This window comes from Athene cunicularia, assembly GCF_003259725.1.
Source record: "Athene cunicularia isolate RWA chromosome 4 unlocalized genomic scaffold, athCun1 chr4_part1, whole genome shotgun sequence".
Classification (NCBI taxonomy): Eukaryota; Metazoa; Chordata; class Aves; order Strigiformes; family Strigidae; genus Athene; species Athene cunicularia.
In genome coordinates, this window is record NW_020799098.1 from 18724779 (window position 1) to 18741100 (window position 16322).

At 41.1% G+C, this 16322-nt stretch overlaps 1 protein-coding gene across 2 annotated transcripts in view; it reads right to left on the reverse strand.

Moving 5' to 3' along the window:
* Positions 1 to 16322, reverse strand: part of PPARGC1A (PPARG coactivator 1 alpha) — a 60412-nt gene that overhangs the window by 28887 nt on the left and 15203 nt on the right. Inside the window, exons 2-4 of one of the 2 annotated variants that reach the window (XM_026847183.1) lie at positions 3222 to 3416; positions 2139 to 2261; positions 1017 to 1221 (exon numbers count right to left, since the gene is read on the reverse strand). In XM_026847183.1, coding sequence (XP_026702984.1) covers positions 1017 to 1221; positions 2139 to 2261; positions 3222 to 3269 — 376 coding nt within the window. In that variant the 5' untranslated portion in view covers positions 3270 to 3416. The other variant, XM_026847182.1, reaches the window with a different exon arrangement.

Below are 16322 nucleotides of genomic sequence, written 5' to 3' on the forward strand. Positions count from 1 at the left end.
TGCAGGAAGAGGGGAGGGGAAAAGAAGAAAAAACATATATACTTTACAACTGCTGCTTTAAAAATACCAGAACAACACATTTAGGGTCATATACTGATCTCTGTTATTGCCAGATAACTTCCTTGGACTTTAGTGGAGTCAGCCAGGATTTGCGCTGATGTGACTAAGATAGGCACCTGGACTTCTAGATGCCAGGCCAATACATAGATGTATTTTAAACTAACAGTAACTTTAATAAAAGCTCCCTTTGGGCTCGTAAGCTTCTAAAGCTTTCCTTTATCTTGGGACAACAGGCAGGGGAAGATGGGAGAGAAAGTGAGAGTGGCTTTTAAGTTCTTACATGTTTGTCACAGAAGCTACTTCTAATATAGACCAGTTCTTTATGCATCGAGGGACACTAGAAGTCAACCCAAGTGTTTAGTTTTGGCCATAAAGAATCTAAAAAGAGAGAGAAAGATCAGGATGGCAGCTAAACTTTCAACTATTTGCAGAATAGAATTACAAACCGGCATTCCAGCTTTAACAGGAATGACACATTTATTGCTTTCTCTGTAGCAGTGAGAGCACTATTTATTGTCTCTTAAGGACTATGTGGCAGGTTAACAATGCTTTCAGTTTTACACTAGCAAAAAAGAATGCAGCTCACTAATGAACAGGCCTGCCCAGCTTGTTTAGGGGTATAATGCTTTCTTAGTGGTACAGTACTCTGTGAATAAGTATCTCCAGCTAGATTCATGTATTAACATGGTATTTGTAAAACTTTTTTTTCCTTGAGATTCTTTTTCTGAGGCTAGGGGCAATAGAGACAGGATTAAAACTGTTTAAAAGCTAAATCTAGCTAACTAATTCTAACTTCATTATACTGCTTTAAAATCCTCCCTGTGCAGAAGAGATGTCAGATTTACAATACTAATCCAAAGAACAGAAGAGGTATCGAGGGTATTCACAACCACAGTACTTCAGCTTCTCTGCATTACTGCTGGTACCAAAGCTGTGTTCTGTGGTCCCACACCTACCTTGCAGATGATTTGTCTGAGATTGCAGATGGGGCTTCCTTTTGGAGGTGCATTTCTCTTTGCTGCTGTTCCTGTTCTCTGCTGGTTTGGTCTGAGGAGGGTCATCATTTGTAGTCAGATATTTGAGAAGTTCAGAGCAGGGACGTCTTTGAGGCTTTTGCTGTTGACAAATGCTCTTCGCTTTATTGCTCCATGAATTCTCAGTCTTAAAAACAGGGCAAAATAAAATAAAATAAAATAAAATAAAATAAAATAAAATAAAATAAAAGCTAAAATTAGTGAGCTGAACCTTATCAGAATGGATATAGGTTTTCTGCAGAGATGAGATTTTCAATGAAGTGTTCAGTCTAAGTGTACTAGATCTATGAGCTGTGAATAATTGTTTGCAGAACAAGGAAAGAAAATTACATTTAAAATTCCTAAATGACATTTATACAGCTTTTTATTTCATTTCTCCTACATTTCAATGTTCCTACTCAGCAACATGTAACTAACAAGACCCTACAGCGCCTTTACTGTGAACAAAAAATAAGCTGGTTTAAACCTTAATTTGCTGCTGATTGCTTGAGCCCAGTATTCACAACTCTCTTAAGTACCCCTAAATGCTCCGTTTTCAGTTACAGTGAATGGCAAGACAAACATTGTTTAATACAGCCTGCTAACAGAATTATGTCAGAGCCCCCATTCTATCCATTAATGGCTGATATACATCTTTTGCCAAGAATCCAGTGTCATTTTTCTTATCTCAGACAGCTGGTAAAACGGCAGTCCCACATCCTGGAGTCACTCATAAACAACACCAGCCCATCAGCAAATTTTATCGTACCCCCTACTACTCTGTGTATCAGTAAAGTAGGCAAGAGTAACAGACGGTAGGACAACAACTGAACTCTGCCAAGAGAAAAAGCATAAATGAAATATTCAGAGCATAAAGGAACTCAGGTGATTTTCTGGAACACAGTCTATAATCTGTTCACTTCTGCATTTTTTGGAGCAGTTGCAAGATAGTAGGCAGATTAATACAAAATATACAGATCTACTGCTTGCTTGGTTGCTGAAAGCATAAAGACCTTGTTAAATTTTTTCTTTCTTTTTTCCTTATTACAAAGATTAAGTTTGTACCTTAACAACCACAGGGCTTGTTCTGATCCTGTGATTAGTGTTTGCATGGTTTTGTGTGCTGAGACCACTGCATTCATTGTAATTTAGCTGAGTGTTGGCTGGAGCCAGCAAGAGCTTCTTAAGCTACAAACACATCAGGGAAAGAGAGGCAGAAGGAAAAGAGTACAGTTATGCATCTTTATGGATTAAAATGACTTATCTACATTTTTGCATAGTTACTTAAAGTTAGCTATATCAATTTTAGCAAGCAAAGTACAATAAAACACAAAGAAGGGCTCAGTATTCCCCAGAACAAAAAGATTTCATTTCCTTCTAGCTTGGGAGCATACTTCTGCTCCCTTTACTGCAGTATACTGCCAGGCAAGCAGAAACGACAGGGGTCTTGAATTTCTGAATCCACGGCAAAATAAAATTATTGGCGATCTGTTTGACAGAAAAGGCCTCTGATCTAAACAGAGACGTTAACTTTAACAGACTAATGGATACAGTGTCAAGATGCAGGTATCTGGCTCTGCTTCCGCAGAAGCCAGCGATAAAGGGCTTTCAGCAGAAACAGAATCACATCTCAAACTGGTTTGATGGAGCAAAATGCATATAAGGTTTCACCCACATCCTCACCCAAAGGTTCAGTTTTGCCCTGATTAGAACTAAGCTGGAGTTTACTGGTCAAATCAATGTTAAAGGCACAAAATTAGCCCCATATCCCGCAAGACTCAATAGGCCTTTCTTTACAGATCACCAAAAGTGACGTCTAAGCATACATACAAAAAGAGCCCCAAGAAATGAAATATGAATTAAAACCATTATCCTGACTTATTGAACAGAACGATAAGCAAAAGTGTCAGCCATTAGCACAAGAATCTCAAAACCAAATCTTCCACACACTTTTTAATAGATTGCCTGATTAGTCATCCTATGGCTATTTGGTGGATTTTTTGCCCCTGCTTAATCTTCAGTTCTTTACTTGATTTTCTTTTCTAGTCTAAATGAAAAGTCCAGACCTTACTGTGACTACATCATACCCATGCAGCGGGTAGCCAGAGGCACATCCAATTCCTGTTAAACAGTAGGAAGGGTTCTTACTAGAGACGGCTCTTCTGCCTCCTGAGTTGGAGGGGTGCCGTCAGGCATTGGGGAAGGGCTAGCGGCATTTTCGTTGGTCACATCTCCATCTGTCAGTGCATCAAATGAAGGCAATCCATCCTCATCCACAGGGATGCTGTCCAGTGTTTCAGTGAGAACGGCTAGCAAGTTTGCCTCGCTCTCTTCATCTATCTTCTGTGGGAGGGGACATAAAAAAAAAAAGTGGAACCAGGTGAGAAGAGGAAAGGGACAAAATGGTGCCTCCGTATGTGAAAAAGCAGTCAAATCACAGTTAAACCAGACCTTGAAACAGTAACCTGCAACAGCACCTCACAAGACGCAATTAAGTGCAATAAAATTATTCATCTCTGTGTTCAAAAGAAATCTCTTTGCACCCGCACTGTATTGCTATACTTTACTTTTCTTCCACATTTTTTTTTTTAAATCTGGTGTTAACAACAAGAAGTAATCACCCAGAGATTGCTTTGGAAAAAAAAAAAAAAAAAAAAAAGCTAAAAAGGTCAACAACAAAACATTGCCAGTAACATCTCAGAAAACAAACAAAAAAAATCAAGCGAATCTGCATATCCCCTTAGCATGACTTTTTTCAGTAATAGTGTATCTACTAGTCTCTGAACAGGGATGCTCATAAACCACACAGATAATTGCTCCTGCCAGGCTTCTCTGCCAAATCACAGCTCATGGCTTCTTACAGAAAAGCTCTGTCTTCGAGCTAGAAAGCTACAGCAGAGCACAGACTGTTCTGGTGCTTACAGCATCATCCCCAAGAAACAAATAAACACTCAGGCAAACCTAATGCTAAGGACAAGCATTTACTTAAAAGGCCAAAAGGGGCTTGGCCACTGAGAGAGAGAGTCTAAGTCCCAGTATCTGGTGATTTCCACCATATGCAGCAGACACATGGTATTTCAGTGTGCACAGGATGGAAATAAGGAGAGGGAAGCCACCTTGCAAATACAGCTTTTCATAGCCACTTTTTGAGAGGCAAAGAGGAAAATTATGGTGTCACTTCTAGAAAAGTACAAAAAGGTGTTATCAGAAGAAAAAGCACTTTGTGATGTAACAAAGTTCTGACTTTTTTTCTAATGGTGTTTCAAGACCCTTGAAGGAAGTGGAATGAATGGTGGCAAGAGCTAGCCCTCAGCCCTGGGGTAGCCGTGGAGGGGGCCTGGCTGCCTGCCCCCCCACCCCACACCAGGAACTTCTCCAGCAAGTCTAGCTGGTGGGGTGGGTGCACCACCATCCTTACTGAGCCTTACAGCTTATAAAGTTAACAACAAAGCTGGAAGTGTTACTATTTCTAATGGGGAATGCCTTCTTTAATAATAGCATGCCAGAAGAAATGCTGATATTTGCTGTTAGCTGCTCAGTTCCTGTGTTTTAAACAGACATTCAAGTGTGCTGACATTCAAGAACAGAAAGTTGAGTGGACACCGGTCCTCATCACACCAATTTCAATTAGTTTTGTACAAGTTTCAACATTCAAACACCCCAGAGAAAGCACAGGATGTGACAAAGAGGACTCTGTTAAACAATTAATGTCACTTTCCATTATTGCTTCAGTCCCAATTTACAGAGCAAATAAATCAAAGTCACCACAGATGAAGCACACTAGCTGGCTAACACATGTCTATTCACAAACGACATGGCAGCAGGAACACATTAGTCAAGAAAATGACATTGTGAGATAACCTTTTAAAGGCTTAACTGTGCTATTGCTCCTAATTGTCCTAAATTACTGTTTATAAAGAAACACAGTTATTAGATACAGCAGAAGTGGTGCTGAGGTGCAATGTGGAGGGAGAGATGGTCAGGTATATCAATGTCTGAGCAATAATCACTGAAGCAGCAGCCTTCTGCTTTGCTATCACAACCTGAGTCTTGGTGTTGACAGCACTGGGGAGAAGCAACACCATGGCCAAATGCAGGCTCTTTCATGGTTTCAGTACAGTCACCGGAGAAATTCATGTTTCAGACTGGCATCCAACCTGAGCATCACACAGGCTCGGTGCATCAGGAGGAGCTGAGCACCTTCCATCTCTGATGAGGTCAGAGGCAGTGCTGTCTGCTCTCAGGAACTCGCTCCGCCACGCCCTGAACTTCCAAGCTTGGTCAGACTGAAAAGGTTTGCTTCTGTCTAAAGAAGGAGATCTTAAGTATTTAGACCACCTAAATGAACTACAGTGTGTAAGACAAAGGGATGGAGGATAATCTCGAACGCAAAGTTGCAGAGCAAATACATGCAATTATTAAACACTTATGAAAACAATTCAGAATGGGTCTTTTTAATACAGAAACAGCTATGCATCACTTCCCAGCCAAACCACATGAACTTCTTAACATTCTTGGCTGTTAGTTTAACATAAAGACATTGGGGGCAGAGCTTTCTGACCAGTCCAGTTTTCACCCAGGTGAAGGAGGCAAGGAACCCCAGTATGTCACTGAACATGCATGCTTCCATGTTTCTGACAGCAAAAGTTTCTAGAGAATCCAGATTGGCATTAGGTCTGAAAAGAAATAAGATTTAACACTGGTGTCACTGTGCATGGATAAACGCAATGGGGAAAGCCAGCTAGTGCTGTAAACTGTCAGAACACCAACCGATCCTTAAAAATGAGTGATCTAGGAGCCTAAAGACCATGAAAAGTTTCTAACTGTGCTCTTCTCTGCTTTTACATGTTTTGCTCTAATGCTTTAATATTTCTACAGCACTAAAAATAATTCTCTGTCTGAAAACACTTCATTAGTTGTGTAACAATCTTATTCTAATTGGGTTTCTGCCTTCAATAAAATGTCTCCAGAGATATTCTCTCTTTGGCCAGTGAAAAGCTATAAGAAATGAGTTGATAATTTACCCACACAAAGGTATTTAAATCCTCTACCCCTGATAATTCTTTTTCTTTTGCTTATTCTGCCTATTGATGGAGTCGGGTTCACCTCATGGTTAGCATTTAATGTCTATAATACATGTTACTTGTTGGCAATCCCAATGCAGCTGCCTAAGACTGAGCTGTAATAGAGACTCAGTCACCTTGTCTTTTCCCTGCACCAATCCCTTCTTCAAAATCTTGAAGCCAGTGTGCAGAGATCCAGACATAGGACTCCACTGTAGCTTTCTCACAGTCAGTTGGGTATGCTGATTCACTCCAGAGAAGGGTCAAGCACATAATTTAGAACTCTTTTCCAAATGTTAATAGTATCTTCCAACATCTTCCCTCTGGTTGATTGCCTCTGCCTTTCATTTGTGATTATTACACGCACAGCTTTTGCTTACTGTATCTCAAGGAGTGAAATCAGCTAATGAATGATGATGATGCTCTAACGTTTTTTACTGATAATTTGAACAGTGCATGGGCCCATCTTGATTCATACTGAAAGATCAGGGTCTGAAATGTGGTATCAACCAACAGCCCCAAGGAGCTGGGAGCAGTGGCAGCTTGCCACATCTTCGTAAAAAGCCCAGGAAACTCTGGGACAGATCCACAGCTGGTAGAAGCTGTCACTGCTCCAGAAGCCCAGCTCAGTAAGCAATTCAGAGCAGCCAGGTGTACACCTGAACTCATGAGGGATGACCATTTCAACATATCGACTCCCTTCTCCTCAGTAGCCTAAGATCTATTCATAACATAATTAACAAAGAAAAGATTTTCCTCCAGCTGAAAATATCCGAGTGATCTGCAAACCCTAATACATTATAGCACTACTTTCAAAAGCACACAAATGGCTTGTGACCAGATCTGGGACTTCCAACAGGATTTAATTCCTTAATGACATATTTTAGAATAAGAACATCCTTAAGATTCACACCACTAGGAGAAATGAGGGGTACAGATTTGCCCCTTTTTGCACATAGAGATGCTGAGGCAGCAAGAAGCTCACCAATGCCACCCCAGCTCTTAGCATTTCCTGTCAACAAACATGCAGGAGTAGGGGCAGATGGTATCTCAGTCCTGGCCCTACAAACCAAGTTTTGCCACCTGAGGATAAGGAGCTGGGAAGAAGCACAGGGAAGGTAGGAAGAGGGAAGGGATTAGGATGCAGATTTGTCTTCCTGCTCCTGCCAGTGGAAAATGAGAGCTGAGGTCAGGGACAATAAAAGGTAAGAATTACAGCCCAAATTTTCTCTCTTCTGGAGCAGAAGGGAGCCCACATGCCCCTTGCACCAGCACAGACAGTGCTTACATGGTGATTTTTCTGCTTTCTCAGTGTGCTGTCCAAACCAAGTGCCTCCTTCTCCTCAACTTTGAGTTGGCCATACTTGGCAGTATTTTCTCCCAGGGCCAAAGAGGAATCAGTGGTCCAAGTGGAGAACCACTTGTTCCACCCCACCTGCTCACAAGCAGTCCCATGTTTTGAGAAGTATTTCAGTTTTTATTTTACTGTTCAACTGCTTTGCAAATCCTTAGGCGTCCTGCACTGTCTTACAGTAAAAATCCACATGATGCATTTGCATTAGAACATTTTTCCAAGGTCTGTTAATCTGGTCCCCAAGAGACACTCCTATAATTGAAATGCTTAAGTCCAGAGCTATCAATTATCTTTAAAAACAAAATGGAGTCCCACTAGGAGAAAATTACAGCCAGGTTTCTTTATATGTAGTAGAAATGTGGGGATTAATTATCACCACCCCTGTGCAAATGCCTTTAGGGTATGGGAAGGAAACAAGAGATCTTCTCTTCTTGAAGGAGACAGCTATACTCACAACTCCTCACATGAACCTGTAGGTAAAGACCACTTGAATCCAAAGCTTGCCTTCTGATTTTGGCAGTCCCATTGCCCAACATACAGACAGCGTATACTCCACCAAAACAATGTTAAATAAATAGTGTAGTTATACACAATGCACGTACTGCAACACTTAACTACCTGAGCTAGATCCCTGGAGTGGAATGAACTACCAGCACTGCTCCCAGGGACATTAGGGCACCACAAGAAGGACCTGTGCAAGGTCCACAGGCTGAAGGAGACAAGAGTATCTGCAGCATCCATTTCCCCCTTCCCTTCTCCAGGGTATAACAACGTAAGAGTAACAATATCTATCATTATTCATCTACTCAACATGGTGTATATTTCTAGTCTCAAAAAGTTCTCATGTTTCATCTTGGTAACCGAACTCAAGTTACCTTCTCTCTGAAAGAGACATGCTCACCTGACATTGTAAAACTTCTGTCAGGTATCTGGGATTAAAGCATCATAATGCAAAATCACAGTACAGGCCATTTGCAAATAGGGTTTTCTTTAAGATCATGCCCTTAATCGCTTGAAGTAATGCTGCCATAGCTCCTGTGAGATCTTTTCAGGTGAAAATATCTAACCTTTCTGCTCTAAGCTAAACATGTCAGTTTAAAAAAGCCTACTAAATATTCTTCTACCACAAAGTCACTTTTTTTATTGCTTCTAACGAGTTGTTGCAGTTCAGAAGTTTCCATTACAGCCTGGCAATTAAGTTTCTAATAAACTGAAGAGCTACTAATTGACTTATTCATCTCACAAATTGAGGATCCAGCTAGCAACCTGTAACCCATTTTACATCTTGCGACCAAAATTCATTCACGTTTTGGAAACCATTCCAATTTCATTTGTGTAAACTGCATACTTCCCCTCTACCATAGCAATCTTTGATTCTGGGGAAAAGACAAAACAAAAACTGTCTGAGAGCAAGATATCACGCCACTGACTGTGTTAAGGTGACCCATGATAAGATATTGCTGTGCTGGAATTGGTGCACCAGTGGTAGACCCAATATCAAAAATTTATGGTAATTGAAACCACAGAATCTTTAGAAATGCAGTCAATTTGACTCAGTATCAACAGGTCACTCTATTCAATTTATACCTGATGTTGAGCAACAGCTGAGTGTTTGAGAAAACACCTGAAAGCAAATCATCTTATCAGCAGTTTGGGCCTCAACATTTACTGACTCCATAGGCTAATTTGCTGATTACTAAATAAATGAAATACCTATGTTTTGGACCAGGTTAGCTCACCAGAGGGGCTTTTTAAACTTGTACAGGACTTGACACTATAAAAGCATTACTAAACCCCTTACTGGAAACTGACTGTACCACTGAGGCACACTGTGGACATACTGTCTTGCCAAGTGCCAGGGAAGACCACCTGGTCTTCACGGGTGAGGAACTGCAGCAGGAGAAGACCTGACATGTCGGGTCCAGCCCATGGTGGGCTAGGTTTAGGCAGAGCTCTGCCCTGAAGTACAAAACTCTACCTACATCTCCAGAGGGGTAAAACGAGAGCAGGGAAAGTGCAGAAGTGGAAAGGGGAGAAAGAGCCTGATGAAGAGCTGCAGAAAAAAGAAAGGCCGGGAGTTTTCCTTTGCTGTGCAAGATGGCCAGAGATGCAAAGGGGGAGATGAAGTTTGCTTGCTTCCAGTATGGTGGGGAAGCAGGGGTGAGCAGAGAAGCAAGTGAGTCGCTGTTGGGGAGGTGGGGTGCAGGACAGGCAGCCCAACCTGCATGAGTAGCTTGCTGCCCAGGGTGCGAGAGGGTACATAGGCTGCCCTCCGAGCCCACCACACAGCACCTCCTCCCTGCAGCAGCACACAGTGCCTCATACTCATCCTCTCTTCCCCTTTTACAGGCAATCGTTCATGCACGTGATAAGGTCCTGTGCAAGTACTCAAACAGAGATTTTAAATTATTATTACACACCTAAAATATAGAGGAGGGTAGAGAGTCACAGCTCCTGACCAAGGATCCCAATCCACACAAGGTCTGAGTACTGCAAAAAGAAGGATGCAGGGGGAGGAAGGCTACAGGCTACAGCATCAGGTAGAAAGAAGCAGAGCTTTCAGTGATGGTGTCAGCAGTATTTCAGTCCAAATATTCAAACTGCTTGCTCAGATTTGTTTACTTGATTTATGGTACATGTCCACACTAATCTCTCCATGCACCAATGTAAAATTTTTTAACATTCATAGACCTTTATTAGTCAGCATGGCATGTTCTGGGAAAAAAAGAGCTCTTATATTTTGCAGTGATTATTTCACACATGTAATTGATGTAAAAACTTCTTTTTGCTCTTGATAACAGACATCTCTAAAAAATGCACTTGAGTAGTAGTATAGACCCTTCCTTTGCAAACAATGAAGCATAATCTTGTTGCTTTTGTTCATTCGCTACTTCAGTGTTGCGTTTGCTTTAGTTTTAATTAGATTGGATGTGTCAGGATGTCTATCATAATCCCTCCTTCTTTCTAGAGATTTATGGCTCTACACAAATATAAATTTGAGGGTAAAATTATATACAATACTGTAGACAAGAGTTTACATATATTTTTAAATTTTGTTAAATTATGTGGAGACTGGGTTTTGTGTGAACAGAACACACACGCAAAAATTCCTTTTTAAACAGCAAAATAAGACACTTCTATCTGGCACTTTTACTGTTAGAAAAATGGAATTTAATTTTACCAGGAAATTGGCATTTGTAAAGTATCAACTTCATTAAATGTTTTTTATGATGTTTTAATTTTTCAGCATGTTCAGCTTTATCAAACCTACCCCCATGCCTGTCGAACAAGTATAACAAACACAAGCTATGTCTCACTGGAAGAAAAACACTGGTTTTCTTTAGACCTGCAGCATGAATGGATCAGTACATAATTAATACATCTGGGCTTCCCATCAATTTTTATTGCAATCTAACTGGAAGGCTGCCAACTGGTCTGAGCTGGCTAAAAGAGCTTATTCAGACACAACACAAAAACTTGTTTACAAAGCTAAAGATGCATTTACTCTATATGTTTTACCTATGTAGCTATACTCCTGTCTTCAAGTGTCATAGCAATGGCTCAAACATTCTCCTGGTATGTACCAGCAGAAATGTTGAGTGACACACATACCGTTTAGAGAGGTGGTTTACCTACATAAAATAAACAAAGATAGTAGACATTAGCCTTAAAAAAATGAGGAAATCACTGCGAAGAGGAAAAAAAAAACCGTGCACTCTTATCAGGCTAAAAAAGTTTCAAAAATCCTCAGTAGCATTCCTGCATCTAAGGAGATGCTCAGCTGAAAGAACACCCCAGGTACCCATAGTGTGAGTGTCCTAGGCTGAAAGCAATAAAAGATTCCTTTATAACGAAATACCAAGTGAGAATGTGGAGATGCCACAGTAAGGAAGGTGCTAACAGGTATAGGGTTTAACACAGCTCAGATCACAGGTGCATTTTGTCAGGTTTTTCAGTTTGCTTTTACAGTCCCATCAAAACAAAATGTAAGCTTGTCCCAGCAGGCAAATAAGCCCTCTCCTCAAAAAGCAGTGATTGAACAGTGCATCCTGGTAAACCCCCACAGCCACCACGGACACTCTTCAGGATGCGGAGACATGTCTGAGTTTTCCATCAGTTAAGTATTTCTATTTGTTTAGATGTCTCATCATATCCTTAACTATGTATTTCCTTGATTTGTCACTAGGTGCTAAGACTTTAACATTCTTTCAATACAGTTTTGGGTATGTGAATACAATCGTAAACTGGAGCTGGTGATTTGAAAACAGAAAACATTAAAAAAAAAAAAAATCACAGAAGAGCTATCTGTTCCAAAGCCTTCTCTAAAGCATGTCCATTGCTGGCTTGTTTCTAAGTTTCCTAGAATTCACTAGTTTCACAGATAATGTTGATAAAATGGGGTTGACACTAAAATGTAAAACTAATTTGCTAGTTTACATTAATTTTGCTAGTTTACACTAAGGCTACCTTGCTCATTTACCCTCAGCAGAGAGTTATGTAGCACATGCATACTGTGGTCCACGCTACAATTCCCACTGCAGTTGCCTCTCTTTTATTTATTTCTTAGCCAAAACTGAGTATCATTATTAAATAAATATCATTATTAATCAGGCCATAAATTCCTTTAGGCAGGGACTGTTTTTTTGTTATGTTTTCACACAACCCCTTTCACAATGGTGTCCTGATTTACAGTTGGGCTTTGAGACGCTGCCACAGCACCCGTAATAAATCATTTGGGGTACTGTTATTTAATCCTGCTAGTAAACAGAAGAACTTGGGCCTAGATGTTCAGTAGCTGCAAATCAGGGCCTCTCCACAGGTTTTAATGGAGCTATGCAGATTTACGCTAGCTGGGGACCTGGTCCTCAGCTCTTCAGGTCTGTTGATGCTGAAGCTGAGAGCAGCAGTTCCTGCATACTGCATCTGTACCAACCTCTCCTGGGACTAACAGCAGTCCAGTCAGAGGCCAGTTAAGGGCTAATTCTTCCTCCTTATCAGGTGAGTTTTTCAGTTGAGCACTACATTTCTATGACTAGGAAGATGAGTTTAAAAGTGGCTTGAGTTCATCTTGCCTACAGTGCGGTAGATGTTGTGCTTACATTCCTTACAAGAAAGGCACTGATGTATTTTTTCATGTCAAGTGTATCTTCAGTTTAAAAGTTATTCCCACTGAAGTGAACATGTTATAATGTGAGCCTATGCAGCTGCTAGATGCACAGCCAAAACCCCATGGGATGGGCCTAACTCTAGGAATAGTAAGTAAATTGCAGCCATTTGAATACTAAACCAGAGGTGGGACCCTTCAGATCACCAGCCTCAACACAGCCTAGTTTTCCTGGCTCAGATGGCCTCCCTTTGTATTGAGAGACTTTGTCCTGCTCTATTAGCACCCAAAAAGAGGGGGAAGAAAGAGAGGAAGGGACTTGTGGACTGGAAACAACCCAAGATGAAAGAGACACTCCTGATCCCATGACCTGTTTAAGTAACACTTAAGGCCAGAGCTACTACCATTAACCCACGCAACATGACCTCTGTTTCTACCCATTTCAGACAGGAAAACCTGTTTAAGGGACACTTCTGGGAGCAGAAGGCTGGAGCTACTACCATTAACCCAGGCAGCATGACCTCTGTTTCTACCTATTTCAGACAGAGGACAGGATATTGTGTCCAAATATTGCTCAGCTGGCTGGGAGAAGCGGGTGGCACCACTGGTGTTTAGGTAGCAATAAAATCCTGTTTTGTAAACAGATGAAGGATTACACACACACAACCAGAGAGAAAGGGAGGGAGAGGAAAGGAGAGAGAGGAAGGGGAAGGGGGAGAGAGAAGAAAGTAAACACGGATGTGCTTCATTCTATATTCATTCTATACACTGGGGAGGGAACCATACAGTATTTCCAGTGAGAAAGAGCCATCTCTAAGTGAATAATATAGCAAAGTTTTATCCACCTGTCCACCTAAAGCACCAAACCACCAGCATGCAATGAGCACCACAGTGTTACACAGCTGCATATGGCCTTGCACCCTGCTTCGACAGCAAAGGGTGCCCCAAACCCGAGTGCTGGTGGCACAGGGAGAGTAAGGCTGGCCCCAGCTTGACTTCCCTCGGATTAGAGCAGCACAAACCAAGCATCAGCTAGCACATTCAACGGAGTTAAACCAGAACAGATTAAGTGTAAGTAAGAAGCAAATCAGGCCCTTCCCTTGCCCAAGAAAAACTAAATACACTCCTTTTTCCTCAGACACATCAATAGTAAAATAGCCTAAATCGCCCTGACTGGGTTTCACTGGTGGCAATGCAAAAATGTTTATTTCCATTAGGCTGGGTCTATAAAATCCTCCTTTCTCGCCCGCGCTTCTATCATTTCCAAACAGTAAAGCCTGACATTTTGGTGTCTGACAAGCAACGCTTAATAGCGGTAGGCCTGGTTAAAGGGATGCAACGCTGAAAGGCTCTTACAGAAGCTTACCCTTGGACTAAAAATAGCAGGCACTGGAGAATTATCTTAAATACTACCAAACTTGTTCTGCACTGTGAATGCAGATAACTGTAATATGTTTCCATTTTTGGTAGTTTTAGAGCTTTTTAAAGTTATGCTCGCTTTAGCTGACTATTTAATTAGTTTCTGATTCTATTTGCCACTTTTTCTCTCAGAGATATAGCCTGAGGGGTACTTTGCCTATGAATCCTTTGTATTTAGCAGCGTTGCTATTGTTAACATCTAATGAGCTGTTGGATTTGCCAAACACTTGGTATAGGTACAAACGCTTCTTTGAAATATAAATGTTTAACACATAGCAAATAGCAAATCAAAAGATACTCTAATGTAGCATCCTCGTTCTCTCATTGCGTGTTTCATCAAAAGGAGTAAAAATAAAAATCTTCTCTATTACATTTAATTCTGAAATTCCAAAATGAGTATCTGAGCGAGACATTTTTAGCTCACTGCCTGGGACTTTGGAGGAAAACTAAGTAATTTTTGGTACTGTTAAGAGGACTGGCACATACAGGCAAGGCTCCACAGTCTGACATGATTCCTTGCCCCAGCAGTTTTCTTTGGGATAAAACTACAGTCTTTAAAACTGCAAGACCCTACCTCATCTTTAAAACATCTAAAAATCAGCGGGTTTTGAGTCTATAAGCAGTTCTTTATAAGTGGTCTTAAACAGGATACCTGTTCATCTGCTCCTCACTGAAAACCATGAGAAGATATCAAAACAACAATACTCTAAAGAAAAGCACAAATGTTCTCAGTCCTTATATACATTTAACTCATGCTACAGCCAGTCCAAAAGAGATCACTGCAGAAATCGGTCATGTGGTATAACATCCCTGTTGCTGTTGTTTCCTCAACTCTCTGCACTTCTGCAGATAACACCATCGTGGGTACTTGCTGTACAAGCTCAGATCAGAAATTCACAGGATTCAAGCAGCAAGTGCCTCCGCACACTGATTCCTGCCCACTGCCTTCCACATGCCATCCCACGTACTACGCCAGTCTTGGCACCTGGATGATTGCCGTAACAAGAGCACCAAATGAAAACTGACTCAGACCCGTACTTCAGCCTGTTTCGCAGTATTTTTCCCTTCCCTTTTTTTTTTTTTTCTGCAATTTTTTAATATGGGTCACTTTTAACATAATTTAAAAATCCCACCTTGATTAAGGCTAACTTCTACATACTAATGCTGGGCAAGGTCAAGCTAAATCCATGCAGCTGAACTGAAGTTCCTTCCTTTACTGGGCAGGCATTGCATTCGACTGTCGTGGAGCTAGCAGAGCCTGGCCTCTCAGACACAATTTTTCTTTGACTCTTTTTTCAGGGTGAGAAATGTTTTCACTCTTAAATGGTGGTGGAATTCACAGATTCCCTCATCAGATATATACCCAGTGCCTTTATAAGATCACGCATAGTGGCATAACCTAGCCACGTGTCTTGCAACTGCCATTAAAATCCTCCATATGTCTTCATTTGGGAAGCAAGTTTTCTTTTTGAGTCAGGAGTTAAGTTCACAGCCTCTCTGTCAAATAGACAACATGTCTGTTGTCACCTGGCTGCTGAGCAAGCCCTGTCTTTGAAAATATGCACTCAGTGATTTTAGCCATCTATTTCTCAGCGTTTCCTTCTACAGTCATACAGCAAAAATAATGGTCCATCGTCATTATGATGAGATGATTAACATTACTATCCACCTCCTGCAGTTTAAATTTCTCCTGGTTAAGTGTCACTCTAGCACTACCAAGACAACAGTCCTATTGCACTCAATGATCCCCAGTCACACTGTAAGGGCAAGTATCAACAACCAGCAACACCAGCCTCCCCTTCCAAGCCGGGGACAACATTTCACCAATGACAACAGTGTATACAGTCCCTGTCCCAAAGCACGTGCAGCCAAGCTTCCAGCTGACACAAGAGGACTGAAAAACGTTTAAGAGCACTGGGGTCACAGCAACATAACTAAGGGGAGGGTCATTTTGTGCATTCATGGAATTTGGTGGTTTTGCCATTTTTTGTACAGAAAAAGTCCCCAGAACAGAAAAAAACAATATTTCTTTTTTTGTACAGAAAAAGTATAATAAAATATTTGCTCACTTATTACTGACATTCCAGAATGGAGTTTTCCAGAAAAAGTTAACACAGAGACCGACCACAACAGAGCAAGGCTGGTGTGTCAGATGTACCACCATACCAGAAAGCCACAGGATACCCGTATGATGTAGTGGATGTTCGGGAGAACGTCAGCACATAACAGCAAAAGAAACAAGTTTGAACCCGTGGGAAGGAACATGGTCATGACTGAGTTAAAAAGTGAGCACAGACACCATCCAGATT